Source organism: Schistocerca cancellata, chromosome 1 (genome assembly GCF_023864275.1).
Source record: "Schistocerca cancellata isolate TAMUIC-IGC-003103 chromosome 1, iqSchCanc2.1, whole genome shotgun sequence".
NCBI classification, from domain to species: domain Eukaryota; kingdom Metazoa; phylum Arthropoda; class Insecta; order Orthoptera; family Acrididae; genus Schistocerca; species Schistocerca cancellata.
Window position 1 is genome coordinate 346,439,986 of NC_064626.1, and position 17,460 is coordinate 346,457,445.

General features: G+C 41.5%; 1 protein-coding gene across 2 annotated transcripts in view; it reads left to right on the forward strand.

Moving 5' to 3' along the window:
• LOC126173509 (cholinesterase) overlaps positions 1–17,460 on the forward strand; it is a 185,008-nt gene that overhangs the window by 126,528 nt on the left and 41,020 nt on the right. For both annotated transcript variants that reach the window (XM_049920962.1, XM_049920960.1), the window contains exons 8-10: positions 693–880; positions 11,409–11,595; positions 14,712–14,817. In XM_049920962.1, the coding sequence (XP_049776919.1) occupies positions 693–880; positions 11,409–11,595; positions 14,712–14,817 (481 nt within the window). The remainder of the gene's footprint in view (positions 1–692; positions 881–11,408; positions 11,596–14,711; positions 14,818–17,460) is intronic.

Here is a 17,460-nt window from a genome sequence, read left to right on the forward strand (position 1 = left end):
TATGGAATTTCTCATTGTCTATTTAAAAATTCATAAAATAAAATAAATAGAATAGTGAGCTACCTGCAGCTACTTCCATGCCAGTAGAATGCTCTATTACTGGACATTCAATAAACATTTACAGAAATGACATGAAATAATGAACACATGGGATTTATGTAAGTACTTACTTACTGTGATAGTTACAAAGAAAAGAATCTTGAAACAGAATTAGTAGCAAATAAAGATATAAATTTTCACTTCTGACAAACACTTAACATGCATGAACAGAAGCTGAAAGAAGAATCCCTTCACAGTCTGATTTTTCTCAACATTTTTTTTTTCTCTTTTCTCACATAAAGCAAACTCTGATTCAGGTAACTAGTGGTTCTCTCTAGGTAAGTATTAAGCTTTCTGTTTTTATTTGGACATACTTACTGTAACAGTTATGCAGCAGGTTTCTCTGGATACTTGAATATCATTTTGTAATTGTGAGGAATAACACTGCAAGTGAAGAATGCATTTTTTCACCACTTTTTTGTGTCAGGCACAATATTTCAAGATTCTGTTTAATTATAATTAATAAGTCAGAAAAGACTATTCATAAAATTGACATGTATAATGTGTTGTAATTGACATGTATAATGTGTTGTTTTTACTTTCTAATATTTATTTCTTGACAATAATAATTTATTTTCACCTCACGTTTTCAGATGATAATGACACTTTAGCACCTTACTATACTGTGGACAATCAATTCTTTGATCAAAAAATAAGAGAGTCGGTTTTTCGTTATAACTACACTTTAAATCCTGAAGGGATATATCAGGCAATTAAGTACATGTACACCTATTGGCCTGAACCTAACAACACCAATTATATCCGTGATCGCTATATTGATGTAAGTACTTGTCTTATATATTATTAATTAATTCCTTCTTTTGAAAATAACTAAAAATTAATATAGATGTGATAACAATATTTTAATCCTCCAAAGAGATGTAAAATAGACATTAGTAGTTAAAGGGCTTTTGCATGTCTCAAATGAAAATTAATTGTAAAAATGAAGTGAAAAAAAGACTAAGATACAAACATTTCATGTATATTTGATTCTTCCCATCATTAAACTTTTATGACCTGCAGTAGATTTTTGAAAAGAAAGCAAAGCTCACAATTTTAACAACACTAGAAATCTAGAATGGAAAATATAACAAAAATGGAAATTTCTGGATCAAAGCAATAAATAAAAATGAGGACAGTCAAACACTCATCTGTAGGAGAGTTATGTAAAATTTTACACAGTGTATATTAGTTCATAAAAGTTAGAGCAGCAAAGACAAGCTGCAGGCAGGTAGATTTTAACTGAGGACACTGACAGCAATGGTCATGTGAGAATAGGTAAAGGAAGAGAAACATACTAGGACACAGTTAACAAAGAGAGGGGAAAGAAAGTACCATCAGTGACTGAGACAACAAAAGAGAAAGACTCAAAACTGGGAGAAGAACGGAGCATTGCAGTTGACAGGTAGTAATTGTTATGCATGAGGACAGACCATCACACTGGCTAGCCATCAGTCTATAGTGTGTAAAGATAAAACCTATGACAATTATTCGTGCATTGGTACAAAACCAGTTTGAAAGCAGTAAAAGAAATGAGAACACTGCCAAGTCTGAGTCAACTGTAATAAAATAAATTGTGGCCACACCAGCAATTTTCAAACATGTAATACACTGTCCAGTCACATTAATGTGACCTTCTGTCAAAAGCCCAGATAGCCAACTTATGCAGCATGGACCACTGTGAGATGTGCAGTAAGAATGTCGATGAGCTTCTGGAAGATACCAAAAGGTATCCAGAGCCAAGCCAACTCCAGTGCTGTGACAAGCCACACTCGGTTTCTCAGTTGCGGATCCGTGGCGCAAACAACCTGATCGAGGTGGTCCCACAGATTCTTGAATCAGTTTAAATCTGGGGAGTTTAATGGCTAGTGGAGTACGGTAAACTCATCCAGGTGCCCTTTGAACCACTCACATGCTCTGTGAGCTGTGTCACATGTTGCACTGTCCTGCTGGTAGACGCCATCCTGCCGAGGAAAAAAAAACTGCATGTAGGGGCAGGCACATTCCCCCAAGGATGTGCTGATACATTGTACCTTACAGAATGACGAGATCTTCCATAGAGTGCCACAAAAACATTCCCCAGACCATTAACATTTTTGCAGGGTGTTAGCTTTCTGAAGTTTCACACCATACATCCCAACATCCATTGGTCCGATGGAGCATAAAACGTGATTCATCTGAAAAGGCTGCCTGTTGCCACTCAGTGGTCATCCAGTTGTGGAACTGGCAAGCAAATTCCAGCCTTCATCATCGATGAATAGCAATCAGCATGCACTTGCTGTGGATGCCCCAGACACAGCAATATTCACCTAACGGTCATTCAGGAGACACTGTTGGTAGTCCCTCGGTTCATCTGGGCAGTCAGTTGCTCAGCAGTTGCATGTCTATTAGCCCATGCACATCACCGCAACTATCATTCAACCTTGTCACCTATGGCCCGTGGTGCACCTTGGTTGCCTTAGTGCTGATTTTGGATAGTGCCATTTAGCCATGCGTGGTATACTTCAAGCACAGTGACATGCGAACAGTTTACAAACTTTGCCTTTCAGAAATACTTCCACCCTTGGCCTAAAAGCCAATGATGATGCCCTTGTGAACATCAGATAAATTGCTCTGTTTATGCATTATAACAATGACTGCCCTACTTTCTGTATCCCTCCCCCAATGTGCTTCATATACCCTCCACGGCTAGTGCTGCCACCTGCTATATGTGACTGGTTATAGTACACTGACATCAAATGCAGGTGGTGGTCACCTTAATCTGACAGCCCCATACATAATCAGCAGCCGAGCGCATGTTGAGGTGGTGATTGTCAATGTGCACTCAGCTGCTCATTTTATTACCTATTTGATAATTGCCAGCACTGTGACAATTTATTTTACTATAGTTGATTCACACTGGGCATTGTTCTCAGCTCTGATACTGCTTTAAACCTGTTTTCATATCTGTTTTATGTGTGACTTCCTGCCGTAGATTTTATCTTTGCTGGAGAGCATAGTGTCTGTCCTTGTCTATGACAACTATCACTTGACAATTGCATCATAACCAAAACTGGCCAATAGTGGATAGCAAACAACAGTTACAGTCAATGGTAGAAATGTTGTCATTTCAGGCACAGCTAGGATACTAATTAAATGAGACTCATATTGTGATTATTATGAGATGAGAGGTACTTGATGTCTTATGTGAGGTCCCAGGCTGCATGCACATTGGAGAGCCAATGAAACAAGCAAACTGTATAGTAGTCTGGCTGCAGTCATGCTAACTAAGCATATCAAGCACTGACATGTTCAAAAATATGGATGTTGCAGATGTAACACACATAAACATTCATGGTTCTAGAGTTTTCACTATTCGTGCCATGATGGATTAACCTGAAATAATGAAGGTTCAACAGTAGAAGTCATTACATAAGTTTATGTTTCACATCCTCCACATGCACCAAAACTTCTGGAGGACTTAGAGGTACGCGGAAGTCTTCCTGCACATGTTCAAATGGTTCAAATGGCTGTGAGCACTATGGGACTTAACATCTGAGGTTATCTGCCCCCTAGAACTTAGAAGTACTTAAACATAACTAACCTAAGGACATCTCACACATCCATGCCCAAGGCAGGATTCAACCTGTGACCGTAGCAGTCGTGCAGTTCCGGACTGAAGCGCCTAGAACTGCCCGGCCACTGCGGCCAGCTCCTGCACATGTCAAAATTATGTTTTGTACCATTGAGGCTGACATCGAAAGATATACCAAGTTCTTCCCTGTCTTCCAATATGGATTTCAGATACTATCAAAAAGAATGAGAGGCTATTCTCCATAGAGTTCAGACCTAAGTAATTTCTGGTAGAATGCTAAAATTATTTGGGACTTCTTTGCGTTCAGTATAAGTTATTGGTTTTGAATCCATCTGACTACTGAATGCAGACTAATTCATCTTCAAGCCTAGCACGTAACACTTCGTAGCCAGCACCCATAAAAACATAGATGCTGCTAGCCCAGCCAAAAGTCCAGTCTTTGTGATTTTATGGGTACGTTTCCTCAGGGTTTCCTTTTTTTCCTTTCCATATTCTATGAATTGCCACTACTCTGGGATTCTCAGTCAATATTGTAGTTGCCAAAGATTGGGCCAGTATATAGTGCGGGCATCCTGGAAAAAGATTTTTTTTTTTTTTCAATCTTGCCAGTGATAAGCTTTTGCCATTTCAGCTCAGTTATTCATCATGGTGAAGCATGGTCTGACCACTGATGAAATGCTCATGATTTTGAAGAGAGTGAAATTAGTTTTTGTAAAGGGAAACACCTACCGTATTTACTTGAATCTAAGCCGTACTTTTTTTCCGGTTTTCGTAATCCAAAAAACCGCCTGCGGCTTAGAATCGAGTGCAAAGCAAGCGGAAGTTATGAAAAATGTTGGTACGTGCCGCCACAACTAACTTCTGACGTCGAATATATGTAGCGCTACGCAGGCAATTTTGTAGGCACAAAGATAAATACTGGCGCCAAAACCTCTGCGTCAGTAAATAATTTTTTTAAAAAAAGTGGAAGACGAGGTTTTTTTCTCCGCCACGAGTTTCGACCACTGCATTTTCATACATTATCCAACGAAGTAAATACAAATTCCGTATTGTTCATCTTCGAATGTAGCACAATTTCAGTGTACTACGAAAATCTGACCGGCAAGACTGTTTGGGATGTTTGTCAATATGGCCAACTCTACGTTCTGAATTTTTTCCTATCTGTGAGAAGAGATGGTTGCTAATAGGAACCTGATGAAATTTGAATCACATACAGTATTCTCTTCACCATAAGAATAATACGAATATAAACATTTTGCCATGTCTTCTTTCGTGTTTGCTGCTATATCATTTAAATCCTGTCTGCCTAATAAACCACGAAACTAGAGTGAGGCAACAGCAAATGCGGAAGAATATACGTATCGTCTCATGTTTATATTCGTAATATTCTTATGCCTAATAGTGATACAGCCAGAAATGAAGCACGGCAAGTGACTTAGATTTTTAAATCTAAGATGACTCTAATTTCTGTGCAGAATTTGATGTAATAAAGAAGTGGCCGCAAAGATTTTCAAACGGAGAAAAATTTTCGCCTAACTCTCGTTCAGAAATGTTCTATCATATGCAGTCTATTATTTGATTCTTGTTGATCATTATCAAAGAAAGCAGCAGTGTAAGTAACAACAAATAGCAGTCTTGTCATTGTTTCGCTTATGAGATGATTCCTCTCTCTTCTTTTTATTGTACGCGGCAGTAGCGCGCACAAAAGCAAGCCATGCCGCGAGCCGTAAACACGCACTATCAGAATGCGACAAACAATGCATGACACAGTGCAGTAATGCATTTTCAGCTTAAGAGTGACGCAAACACCTATAACAAAGAAAACGGCATTTATCAGATCAAAGCAAAATACGCAATCGATTCAAACCAGACGAAGCACGTGAAAAAGGAAGGGTACCCGTATAAATACAGACGGAGCGCCTGACGCATAGCAATGGCTACGTGGTAAAGCTTAACTGCTAAGCTTACGACTGGAACCAAACTACTGTAGCTGTATCGTCATTCATTCGACCTAAATTGTGTCTCATATTACAATAGACCAACTTTGTTTCGATTTGGAGGTGCGGCCTAAAACTTTTTTCTCCCCTTGAATTTCGAGTCTCAAATTTCAGGTGCGGCTTAGATTCGGGAAATTTTTTTTTCCTTTATTTCGAGTCAAATTTTTCAGGTGCGGCTTAGATTCGAGTGCGGCTTAGATTCGAGTAAATACGGTAACAACAATGCAGTGTACATCAACCATCTGTGGACATCTTGTAGGAAGCAGAGATATCAAACCACATCCCCATAAATCAGAACTCACCAGACTAACTACCAGCTCGTAGATGCTGCGACACAGTCCCATTTCTTGGGCCTTTTTTTGATGAAAAGCTGACATGGCTGCCCCATATTCACCACCTGATGATGACATGCATGCAGAAGCTTAGTACTCTCTGCTTCCTGGCCCACATATCTTGGGGTGCAGACCATGCTACTCCTCTCCATCTTTACCATGCTCTGGTCTTGTCCGAACTAGATTATGGAAGTCAGGTTTATGACTCAGCAGCTCCTTCCACTCCGAAAATACTTGATCCTATTCACCATTATGGGCTACATCTGGCTATTGGTGCCTTTTGCACTAGTCCCGTTGGCAATCTCCTCACAGAAGCCAGGATTTCCCCTCTGCAGATACGATGAAGCCAACTCCTGGTTTCTTATGCCATCGCCATTCACAGATTCCCTGACCATTCCGTGTACTCTGTCCTCTTTGCAAGCAAGGGACATCTCCCTCCTGATCACTGCCTACAGGTGGGATTGCTGGTTGGAATACATCTCACTTCCCTCTGTCAGGATCTCCATTCACTGAAATGTGCCCCGTGTATTTCCTCTCACATCCCCCCTTGGATGGTGCCTAGACCGTGGATTAGGACTGACCTATTCCAGGGTCCTATGTTCTCTGTCACACCTAAGGTCTTCTTGCATCATGTAGTGTGTTCACAGTAGAGCTGCTAGCTATTACCAGTGCACTCCACTTTGTTACTCAGGCCTCCTTCCACAGTGTCTTAATATGTATTGACTCAATGAGAAGCCTGCTACTCTCATCATCCTTTGGTCTCTGCTATCCATGACCTTTCCTCCTCATTTGGCCGTGCCACCTGCTCAGTTGCCTTCCTCTGAGTCCCAAGTCATATGGGTATCAGGGAATGAACTGGCTGACGATTTGGCTAAATAAACTGATACTCACCCTCGATTCCCTTTCATGACTCCAGCTGTGGATATGCAGATCTATGTCAAATCTCTCTGTGCCCTAAAGTGGGATGACATCTGGTGTGCTACTGCTCTCAGTAATAAACTCCGCACAATCAAGGAGACTACTACACTTTGGTGCCCTTCCTTCCACTCCTCTTGGAAGGAGTCCACTGCTTTATGCCATCTATGCATTGGTCATACCAGGTTCACCCATTGTTTCTCCTGTGTAACAAACCACCCCGACAATATGATTGTGGAGCCAGACTGACGGTATCCTTTACTCCTGTAGCAGATGCAATGCGGTTCTGGTTAGGGCCTTTCTTCACATTTTATTAGTCTGGGGTCCCATGACCACTCCCTCATGGAAAAACCTCTCTTCTTTACCAGTTTTTAGATTTGGTCTAACCTTTTATGCCTTTACTGTGTGTGTTATAACTTCCTTGTTTTATAGTCTGACTCCCCTAACGAGATCCATCCACTTTTAGCGGACCCTCTTTCTTCTGTCAGTAACGCTGGAATCATGGGCCTGATGATCTCGCCATTTGGTCCCATAAACCCTCTCAATCAATCAATCTCAAAAATTGTCAGTGAAAAATGCTAAACTTGTCTGGAAATTAGGAAATATCAGGGAATTTCACTTGGGGAAATTTATGGCAACCCTGATACCAATTTAAAAAGCTGTGCAATGATTCCAGCAGAGTTTGTACATGACAATGCTGCTTTCACAGGTGGCCCAACCTCTGATGAGGTAGCATAAGCCTGTGACAGGACTGGAATAGGGAGTGTTGGGTGGGTGGATTGGTTAGGTCTTGCACCTGGCTCTTCCACTGGGATACGATTCTTGCAGCAAGAGGTTGGGATTGGGAGTGGCATAGGGACGGACTAGAATTTGTGGAAGTTGGGTGGGTAACAGGACACCACTTTAGGAGGGGCGAGAAGGTTCTTAGGAAGGATGTCCCTCATTTTAGGGCATGATGATAGGTAAAGTCCTGATGAAGGATATGGATTATTTGTTCTAATCTGGGGTGGTACTGAGTGATGAAGGGGGCACTTCTTTGCAGCTGGTTCTTGGTTGTGGTGGAAAGATTGGGATGAGAGGAAATCACACAGACAATCTGTTTATCAACTAGGTCTGGGGGATAGTGCCTTTGGCGAGACCCCACAGCGTAATGGGCAAATTCTTGTCACCTCCCCCATGTGGCCAGGCTGTATGGAAGGAAATTTTTGGTGTGGAATTGATAACATGTAATGAAGGTTCTGTTGGTGTTTGGTGGGTTAATGTGGACATAGGTGTGGATGGAGTCATCACAGAGGAGGAGGTCAATGTCCAAGTAGGTGGCACACTGGGTTGAGGAGGACAGAGTGAAGCAGATGGGAGAGAAGGCATTGATGTTGTCAAAGAATGAAGATGGGGTGTCTTGGCCCTGAGTCCAAATCATGAAAATAAGTATGCTGAGGATGTCACCAAAGCCTTCACAGGCAGGTGTTATTCCCCAGATCTAGTCCACAAAAAGATCTCCAGTGCAATTTCCTCTCACACCCCAACTCTCGCACCATGTCCAAGAACCAGCTGCAAAGGAGTGCCCCTTTCATCACCTAACAGCACCCCAGACTGGAAGAAATGAACCACATCCTTCATCACACCTTTGACTACCTATCATCATGCCCTGAAATGAGGGACATTGTACCCAAGATCCTTCCTACCTCTCCTAAAGTGGTATCCCATCAGCCACCCAACCTCCATAACATCGTAGTCCATTCCTATGCCAGTCCCAATCCCGACCCCTTGCCACAGGGACTATATTCCTGTGGAAGACTCAGGTGCAAGACTTGCCCAATCCACCCACCCACCATTTCCTATACCAGTCCTGTCACAGGCTTATCTTAACTCCATCAGAGGCTGGGCCAAAAGCAGCCATGTCATATACCAGCTCTGCTGTGATCATTGCACAGCTTTTTATATTGATGTGACTACCAACCAGCTCTGCACAAGGATGAATAGCCACTGCCAAACTGTGGCCAAGACCAAAGTAGATTACCCTGTAGCACAACGTTCAACTGAACATAACATGCTTGATTTCAATGACTCCTCCACTACCCGAGCCATCTAGGTACTCCTGTCCACCACCAGCTTTTATGAACTGCACAGATGGGAGTTTCCTTACAACACATTCTCTGGTTCTGAAATTATCCTGGCCTTAACCTACAGTAACCTACTGTTCCCACATCTGCCACCCAACAGTTTCCATCCCTTCTGTCATATTGCTTCCTCCCTATTCTCATCTCTCATCCTCTTTTGTGTGCTGCCCTCAGCCAATGACCCTACCCATTTTTCCCCTTCTATCCTCCTCTCCTATTTAGCTCCTCATTCCCCCTCCCATCCTTACCCCTTCTAAGTATAAGTTATCTTACACTAACCAACACAATATGCAATTCACTTCTTCACAGAAAAAATGAGAACAAAAACTAAACTAAATCCTGTGCATACATAGAAACCACTACAGCTGCTGGCGTTTCTGCTGGGCTCCACAGCTGCAACTGAAATTCTTCATTCTAACAACAGATCTGCAGAATAAATGTAGTTATAGTATTCTCACAGTGGCAGCAGATACTGCACCCAATAATAAACAATGAAACCAGATACATTAGATTTACTTGTACAGACACTGCATGCACCACCAACAGACATTACTTTCAAAGATCAAACTCCTAAGAAGATTACAAAATTCACTAAGTAACTAAAAAGTTATAATTTCTTTGGATTATGAAGGTGTTTCTATTGAAATATTAAAATCTTATAGTAACTTGATAGGACAACGCTTAAGCTATCTTTGTAATAAATCAGTGACATGTGGCAGTTCCCTGATAAACTTAAATATACAGTAGTAATACATCTCTGTAAAACTGGAGATGAGAAAACCACCTCCAGGTATAGACCTACTCTTTCATAAAGAACCATTCACAGAAAAGGCAATACAAGACCACATGAATGAAGTCCTGCCAGAGCTAAATAAGAAATATTATCCTGTTTGTATTTTTATGACCATGCCAAAGCTCTGGATTGTGTATATCACAAAATTATATAAGCAAACTAAAGAACTAAAGTGTTATTCCATCAGCAGCAGGGTCTCATTGACAGACTGTATCAAAGGCAAGAAACTAACTTCAGAATAGGGGAACATATCCGTATGGGGTACCATAAGGATCAGTAGTGGGGCACTCTTGTTCTTAAATTATATAAAATGTTCTTTTAATGACTTTAGTCTCACAATGACTCATGTTAAAACAATCAAAAATGAACTGATAGCACCAGAAATAGGCAGTAATACTGATACACTAAACAAAACACTGTATAAAATAGTCAGAATCCAGAAAACCATGTAAAATATTCAGGATCCAGCTGGAAAAGAAAGTTGAAATTAAGTCAATGCATAGATCAATTAAACAAGAAGCTCAATGCAGTATGTTTTCCCTTAGAACCATCTCTCATTGTGTTGATCTAAGAACAACAGTTTTGGCTTATTCTGGATATTTTCTCTCTGTGTTTTCTTTTAGAATTACCGTCTATGGCAATGCACTTAATGTAAATAAAATTGATTTTAGAGAAGTGTTGTCCACTTGACAAATGATAACATTACTTGTTCAGGAAATAGAGTGCAATATGCAATAATTTATGATTCTGGATTTAAAATCACCCAAACTCATAATGACTCCTAAGGTATACAAATAAAAGAGTAATGTAGTGGCCTTCTGGCTACAAGAAATGGCTGAAATGACTTGTTGTTCTTCTACATGATACAACTCTTTCTTAAGTGAGAATAGAATAGATCTATTTCTAAAGAACATTGATAGTGCAGATGATTTTATAGATATAGACATGAAAGCACAGTGTAAAACAGATTTGAAATACAAATGCCAAGAAAGCTCCCAGTCCAGAAATGTTTGAAGTCTCAAGATCTGTCACAATAAATAATGTTAATCCATTGCTGATATATTTGGGTACTGATTTGCCCTTAGGGCATAATTGCTTACTTGTTCTAAGAAAATTGCAATTGAGGAGACTCAGTGAACTGAAATGTCTCTTCAGATTTAAGTTTGCTGTTTTTCTTCATGTGGTGTTGGTCTGTTGATCTAGTAGTAAAGTGCATAGCTGGCAACTGAAGTGTTATGGGTCAAATCCCAGTCAGAGCTTGGAATTCTTACTTTGCCAGAAATGATGCATTGTTCAGCTTCCACATTAAATTGTAGGTCCCCTTTATGTAGTATAAACACTGGGGCAGGTTAGGAATCTGTATGTCACTGAAGTGATGTCCAATTGTAAGACTTGCACCAGACCACTGAACCACACAAAATTCTTGCTGTTATCTTCATATGATTGAAGACAATTTTGGTTCACCTCCATTTATGTATCCTGTCTATATTGCTTCTCACAATTTACTTTGCTAGTAATTTTTTAAACAGTGACTTCCAGGTGCATTAACATAAGATTTAATTTATTGTTTGCTTCCAGATGATGTCTGATTTTCTGTACAGAGCACCAACAGATAAAATAGTGAAGTTACTTGTTGACAGAAATGTACCCGTATACATTTATGTTTTAAACACAACAGTGGAGGCATTCAAACTTCCTCAGTGGAGAAAAGTACCTCATAATATAGAACACTACTTTCTAACAGGAGCACCTTTTATGGATGTTGGTGAGTACATAAAATGTGATAATTTTTGTTTGTTTTGACAAAAAGAAAAATTTCCTAATGCCCATCTTTGTTTAAAAAAGTTATAAGGTCTATTCATCATTCTAACTCAGCAATACATACACTCCTGGAAATTGAAATAAGAACACCGTGAATTCATTGTCCCAGGAAGGGGAAACTTTATTGACACATTCCTGGGGTCAGATACATCACGTGATCACACTGACAGAACCACAGGCACATAGACACAGGCAACAGAGCATGCACAATGTCGGCACTAATACAGTGTATATCCACCTTTCGCAGCAATGCAGGCTGCTATTCTCCCATGGAGACGATCGTAGAGATGCTGGATGTAGTCCTGTGGAACGGCTTGCCATGCTATTTCCACCTGGCGCCTCAGTTGGACCAGCGTTCGTGCTGGACGTGCAGACCGCATGAGACGACGCTTCATCCAGTCCCAAACATGCTCAATGGGGGACAGATCCGGAGATCTTGCTGGCCAGGGTAGTTGACTTACACCTTCTAGAGCACGTTGGGTGGCACGGGATACATGCGGACATGCATTGTCCTGTTGGAACAGCAAGTTCCCTTGCCGGTCTAGGAATGGTAGAACGATGGGTTCGATGACGGTTTGGATGTACCGTGCACTATTCAGTGTCCCCTCGACGATCACCAGTGGTGTACGGCCAGTGTAGGAGATCGCTCCCCACACCATGATGCCGGGTGTTGGCCCTGTGTGCCTCGGTCGTATGCAGTCCCGATTGTGGCGCTCACCTGCACGGCGCCAAACACGCATACGACCATCATTGGCACCGAGGCAGAAGCGACTCTCATCGCTGAAGACGACACATCTCCATTCGTCCCTCCATTCACGCCTGTCGCGACACCACTGGAGGCGGGCTGCACGATGTTGGGGCGTGAGCGGAAGACAGCCTAACGGTGTGCGGGACCATAGCTCAGCTTCATGGAGACGGTTGCGAATGGTCCTCGCCGATACCCCAGGAGCAACAGTGTCCCTAATTTGCTGGGAAGTGGCGGTGCGGTCCCCTACGGCACTGCGTAGGATCCTACGGTCTTGGCATGCATCCGTGCGTCGCTGCGGTCCGGTCCCAGGTCGACGGGCACGTGCACCTTCCGCCGACCACTGGCAACAACATCGATGTACTGTGGAGACCTCACACCCCACGTGTTGAGCAATTCGGCGGTACGTCCACCCGGCCTCCCGCATGCCCACTATACGCCCTCGCTCAAAGTCCGTCAATTGCACATACGGTTCACGTCCACGCTGTCGCGGCATGCTACCAGTGTTAAAGACTGCGATGGAGCTCCGTATGCCACGGCAAACTGGCTGACACTGACGGCGGTGGTGCACAAATGCTGCGCAGCTAGCGCCATTCGACAGCCAACACCGCGGTTCCTGGTGTGTCCGCTGTGCCGTGCGTGTGATCATTGCTTGTACAGCCCTCTCGCAGTGTCCGGAGCAAGTATGGTGGGTCTGACACACCGGTGTCAATGTGTTCTTTTTTCCATTTCCAGGAGTGTATTTAATCAGTCAAGAGGACACTTGAGGTACAAACATTATGACAAAATGTGTTAATGTAGTAAGCAATACTTCCTTAGAAATGTTAATGGAAAATCCTGAATAGAATGAGCAAAGACAACTACTCACAATGCAAGAAGTCAGTGAGCAGTAAGTACTCACATGCACAAGAAGTTATGTAATATGGGGATCATAGTAGATACATGTAGATACATGTAGTGGCATGTTGCTCACTGGGGTACAAGGGAGGGAAGTTGGAGGGTGTAAGAAGGGACAGACCAGTGAGAAAATGCTGTGACTGAGACTCTACACACCTATAAATGTAATTGAAGTGATGGACATGTATGAAGCTGGTGAGGGAGAGGAGTGGGATCAGAAAATGGTGTGCTGTAGGTGAAGGACAGGGACTAGTAGACATTGCATTCAGAAGGACTGCCATTCTAAAAGATGATAGTTTTCGATAATTCCACATTTGTACAATTCTCAGAAGAAAGGAAAACTTAATGGCTGAGCTACTCAAGCATACCATTTGTGCTGATTAATATGCACTGGCATTGGATGAGTGTACTTACTCATGGACATAGTATGAGTGATGTAATTTACTTTTATGCAGTGCTGTTTGGTGGTAACATCCTCGTAAACACCACACAATGATTGTGATGCTCTTTAATGATATCGTTCCTTACATGGACAACACTGCCACTGATGTGGTAGAATACAGAATTGACAGAAATAGAATAAAATGTGCAAGGTGGATGCAAGCCATGTAATCAGATGATAAGAGTTATCATGTGTGCTTCAGTGTGTATACATTTCCATGTTTGTGACATGTTATTACCTCTTGAATGTAAATATGTTTCAGATTTTTTTTCTCCAAATCTGTGATGACCATATCACTTAGAATCTGAGGAAGTAACATCAGCACCTGTCTACATTTTCTAATATGTGTAATGAATCCTTATTTTATGATATGTTCTACATACTAAACGATATCTTCACTTTGTATTTATTGAACAAAATCTCCTCGTTGTGTCAGCTAGCCACTATGTTGCCTGTCTCAGATGGTTCAATAAAAACTTCTTTCATCTTAAGCCCACCAATAACACTTATACTATGATAGCTACCATCCTTTCCAGACCAAAAAAATAGCAAGAGATAACTGTGAATTTTGACTCTCTTCTTCATGTGTAAATAATAGTGCAGTTAGTGAGAAATAGTTCCTACAATTTTTGTTGTAAATCATGCAAAAAAACAATTAAATATGGTTAAACTGTCAGCTTGCTGAAATTCAGTACATTTATTTTTAAGTAAGCTTCATCATTTGTTAGCAGCCCTGTTTTAATCTCTTTTGCATCATGGATACAACAAATTATTTCCAATTTAGTCAGGAAAATAATAGTCCAGGGCAATTTTGCAGTATGTATAAATTGGTCATTTCCTACATTTGTTACTTAAAAATACAAATAAACAAGAGAAGGCTAAATTGCTTCAAAATGGATTTCTGTATCTCTGTTAAAACATTTTATGTAGTGTTATTTAATTTTCAAAAAATTACAAATACATGTGAACATTTCAGAATTCTTTCCAAGAAAACCACGCTTAGAACGCACCATGTGGACACCAAATGATCGAAATATGAGCCATTTCTTCATGAAAGCTTACACTAATTTTGCAAGATATGGGTGAGTTTACAAATGAAACATCTTCCATCACCATTGCGTCTGTGTTTTATTGAAGAACTAGAAAGTTAACTTGATCTCATTCTCCACTGTAGTGCTAATTAAAGCATGTACAGGAAGCATATTTCATGAATAATATTTAGTAACATAACATTTAGCTAATTCTAAAACATTAGTACTGTTATAACCTTTAATCACCAATAATTGCGTGGATATTCAAACACACTCACTTAGAAACAATAGCTGGTTACATGATAACAACTCAGTATCTCTTATTCGACTGCCGTTTCATGACATGCGGCCGGCGCCATTCGTAGCTAGGTGGCACTCCCACACTCAGCCGAGTTGCGGAGTGCCTCTATCGCTGTTTGCGCGTACTGTTGTGGCGGCACTGTTAAATGTCGTGGCACTGTCACAACAAGTACACCATATGCACATGTTTCTTCTATAAATTATTCCAGCATCATGTCAGACATTTTTCATGTCAAACATTTTTGTATTAAATAAAACCATGAAAAATGTGTAACAGGGATTTTATGTTGATCAGCTACTGCTAATTAATTTTTATAGGCAAATAAATCATCACAATAGACAATTGTGCAAATTACTGCAAAGTAGTTGAAATGGTCAACAATGTGAAGACAACCTATGGTTTGTCATGTTGGCTGCTGTAAAGCAATCAGCTTAGATGGATATGGGTAGCCTTTGGTGCTATAGTAGTTGTGTTCATCACACAATGATTCTGGAGTGAGAGCAGTCAATCTTGAAACTCAAATCTTATATGTCACTAGTATAGGCAGAATTAGAACTGCATTTAGCAGCAGTAAAGTTAAGAACATGGTATATGACTGGTCATATCTTCCAGATCAGGTAAGGGGTTCAAAAATGCTGTAAGACTGCTACCTTTAGTAGCTACCAATGGCTTCACAGCTCTGGAGATGTAGACAAAAGTGTGCAGACAACACAAGTTCACGAACACTGAAAATACAGGGGAAAAAGTTCAACGTAATGTTAGAAGTAGCAAGGAGGTTGATAACCAAGAAGCTGTGCTGGAAGTAGTTGTGGGAACTTGAATTAGTACAGAACTGCCTGGGTACTGAATACCAGGTACACAAGAACCTCATTTATTTGGCCCTCATTAATCCAGATTTGTGGTTTAGCTATATATATTCTGGTTTACACACACACACACACACACACACACACACACACACACACACACACACACTCACTCGCTCACTCACTTTCTCTTTGAAGCCATTTCATTCATACACACTGAAAACACAGGAGCAAAATAACAATAATGGTACAGTTTCTTAGCACTGTAAGAAGAAGACCCATGCTGACTTTAGTAATGGTACCTGGAAGCAAGACCGAGCGAGGTGGCGCAGTGGTTAGAACACTGGACTCGCATTCGGGAGGACGACGGTTCAATCCCGCGTCCGGCCATCCTGATTTAGGTTTTCCGTGATTTCCCTAGATCACTCCAGGCAAATGCCGGGATGGTTCCTTTGAAAGGGCATGGCCGATTTCCTTCCCCATCCTTCCCTAATCCGAGCTTGTGCTCTGTCTCTAATGACCTAGTTGTTGACGGGACGTTAAACAGTAATCTCCTCCTCCTCCTCCTCCTCTGGAAGCAAGGGAGTGATGATCTCTATGCTACTTGCAGTGCCAACAACATAACAACTGTATATATGTCATACCATACCATGTGTGTGTGTGTAAGTGTGTGTGTGTGTGTGTGTGTGTGTGTGTGTGTGTGTGTGTATAAAATGGAAAATCCAGGATGGAATGTAACAATGTAATGAAAAAGATAGCTGCTACTCGCCATATAGCGGAGATGCTGGTTCGCAGAAAGGCAAATAGAAAGTTTTTGTTCCTTTACCACATGGTGCCCTGCCCATCACTATTGACCTAACACCCCAAATGCCCATGGCCTTACCATTATTGAACACTGCCTATCCCAACACCTGACAGATTCCAAATCAATTACCTCCTACCTAGTCACCATGACCATCTGTGTCCTCACCCACAATAACTTCTCCTTTGAAGGTGTAACCTGCAAACAAGTCCCTGGTATGGCAATGGGCACCCACATGGCACCATCTTATGCCAACCTGTTCATGGGCCATCTAGAGGAATCCTTCATAACCACCCAGAACCTTCACTTGATCCAGATTCATCAATGACATCTTCGTGATCTGGATTGAGGGCAAGGACACCCTATCCATATTCTTCCAGAACCCAACACCTTCTCCCCCATTCACTTCACCTGGTCCTCTCAATCCCACAAGCCACTTTCCTTGATGTTGAGCTCCACTTCAAATATGGGTACGTAAGTACGTCCGTTAATATCAAACCTAACAACCACCAGCAATATCTCCACTTTGACAGCTGCCACCCATTCCATACCAAGAAGTTCCTTCCATACAGCCTACCCATCCATGGTTGTCACATCTGTAGTGACAAGTATTCTTTCTTGAAATATACCAAGGGTCTCACTGAGACCTTCACAGACTATAATTACCCACCCAACCTTGTACAGAAACAGATCTCCCATGCTTTATCTCTCCAGCCACACACCACCTACCGAAGTCCCACCGTCTATCTGCAGAGGAGCATTCCCCTTCTGACTCAGTACAACCC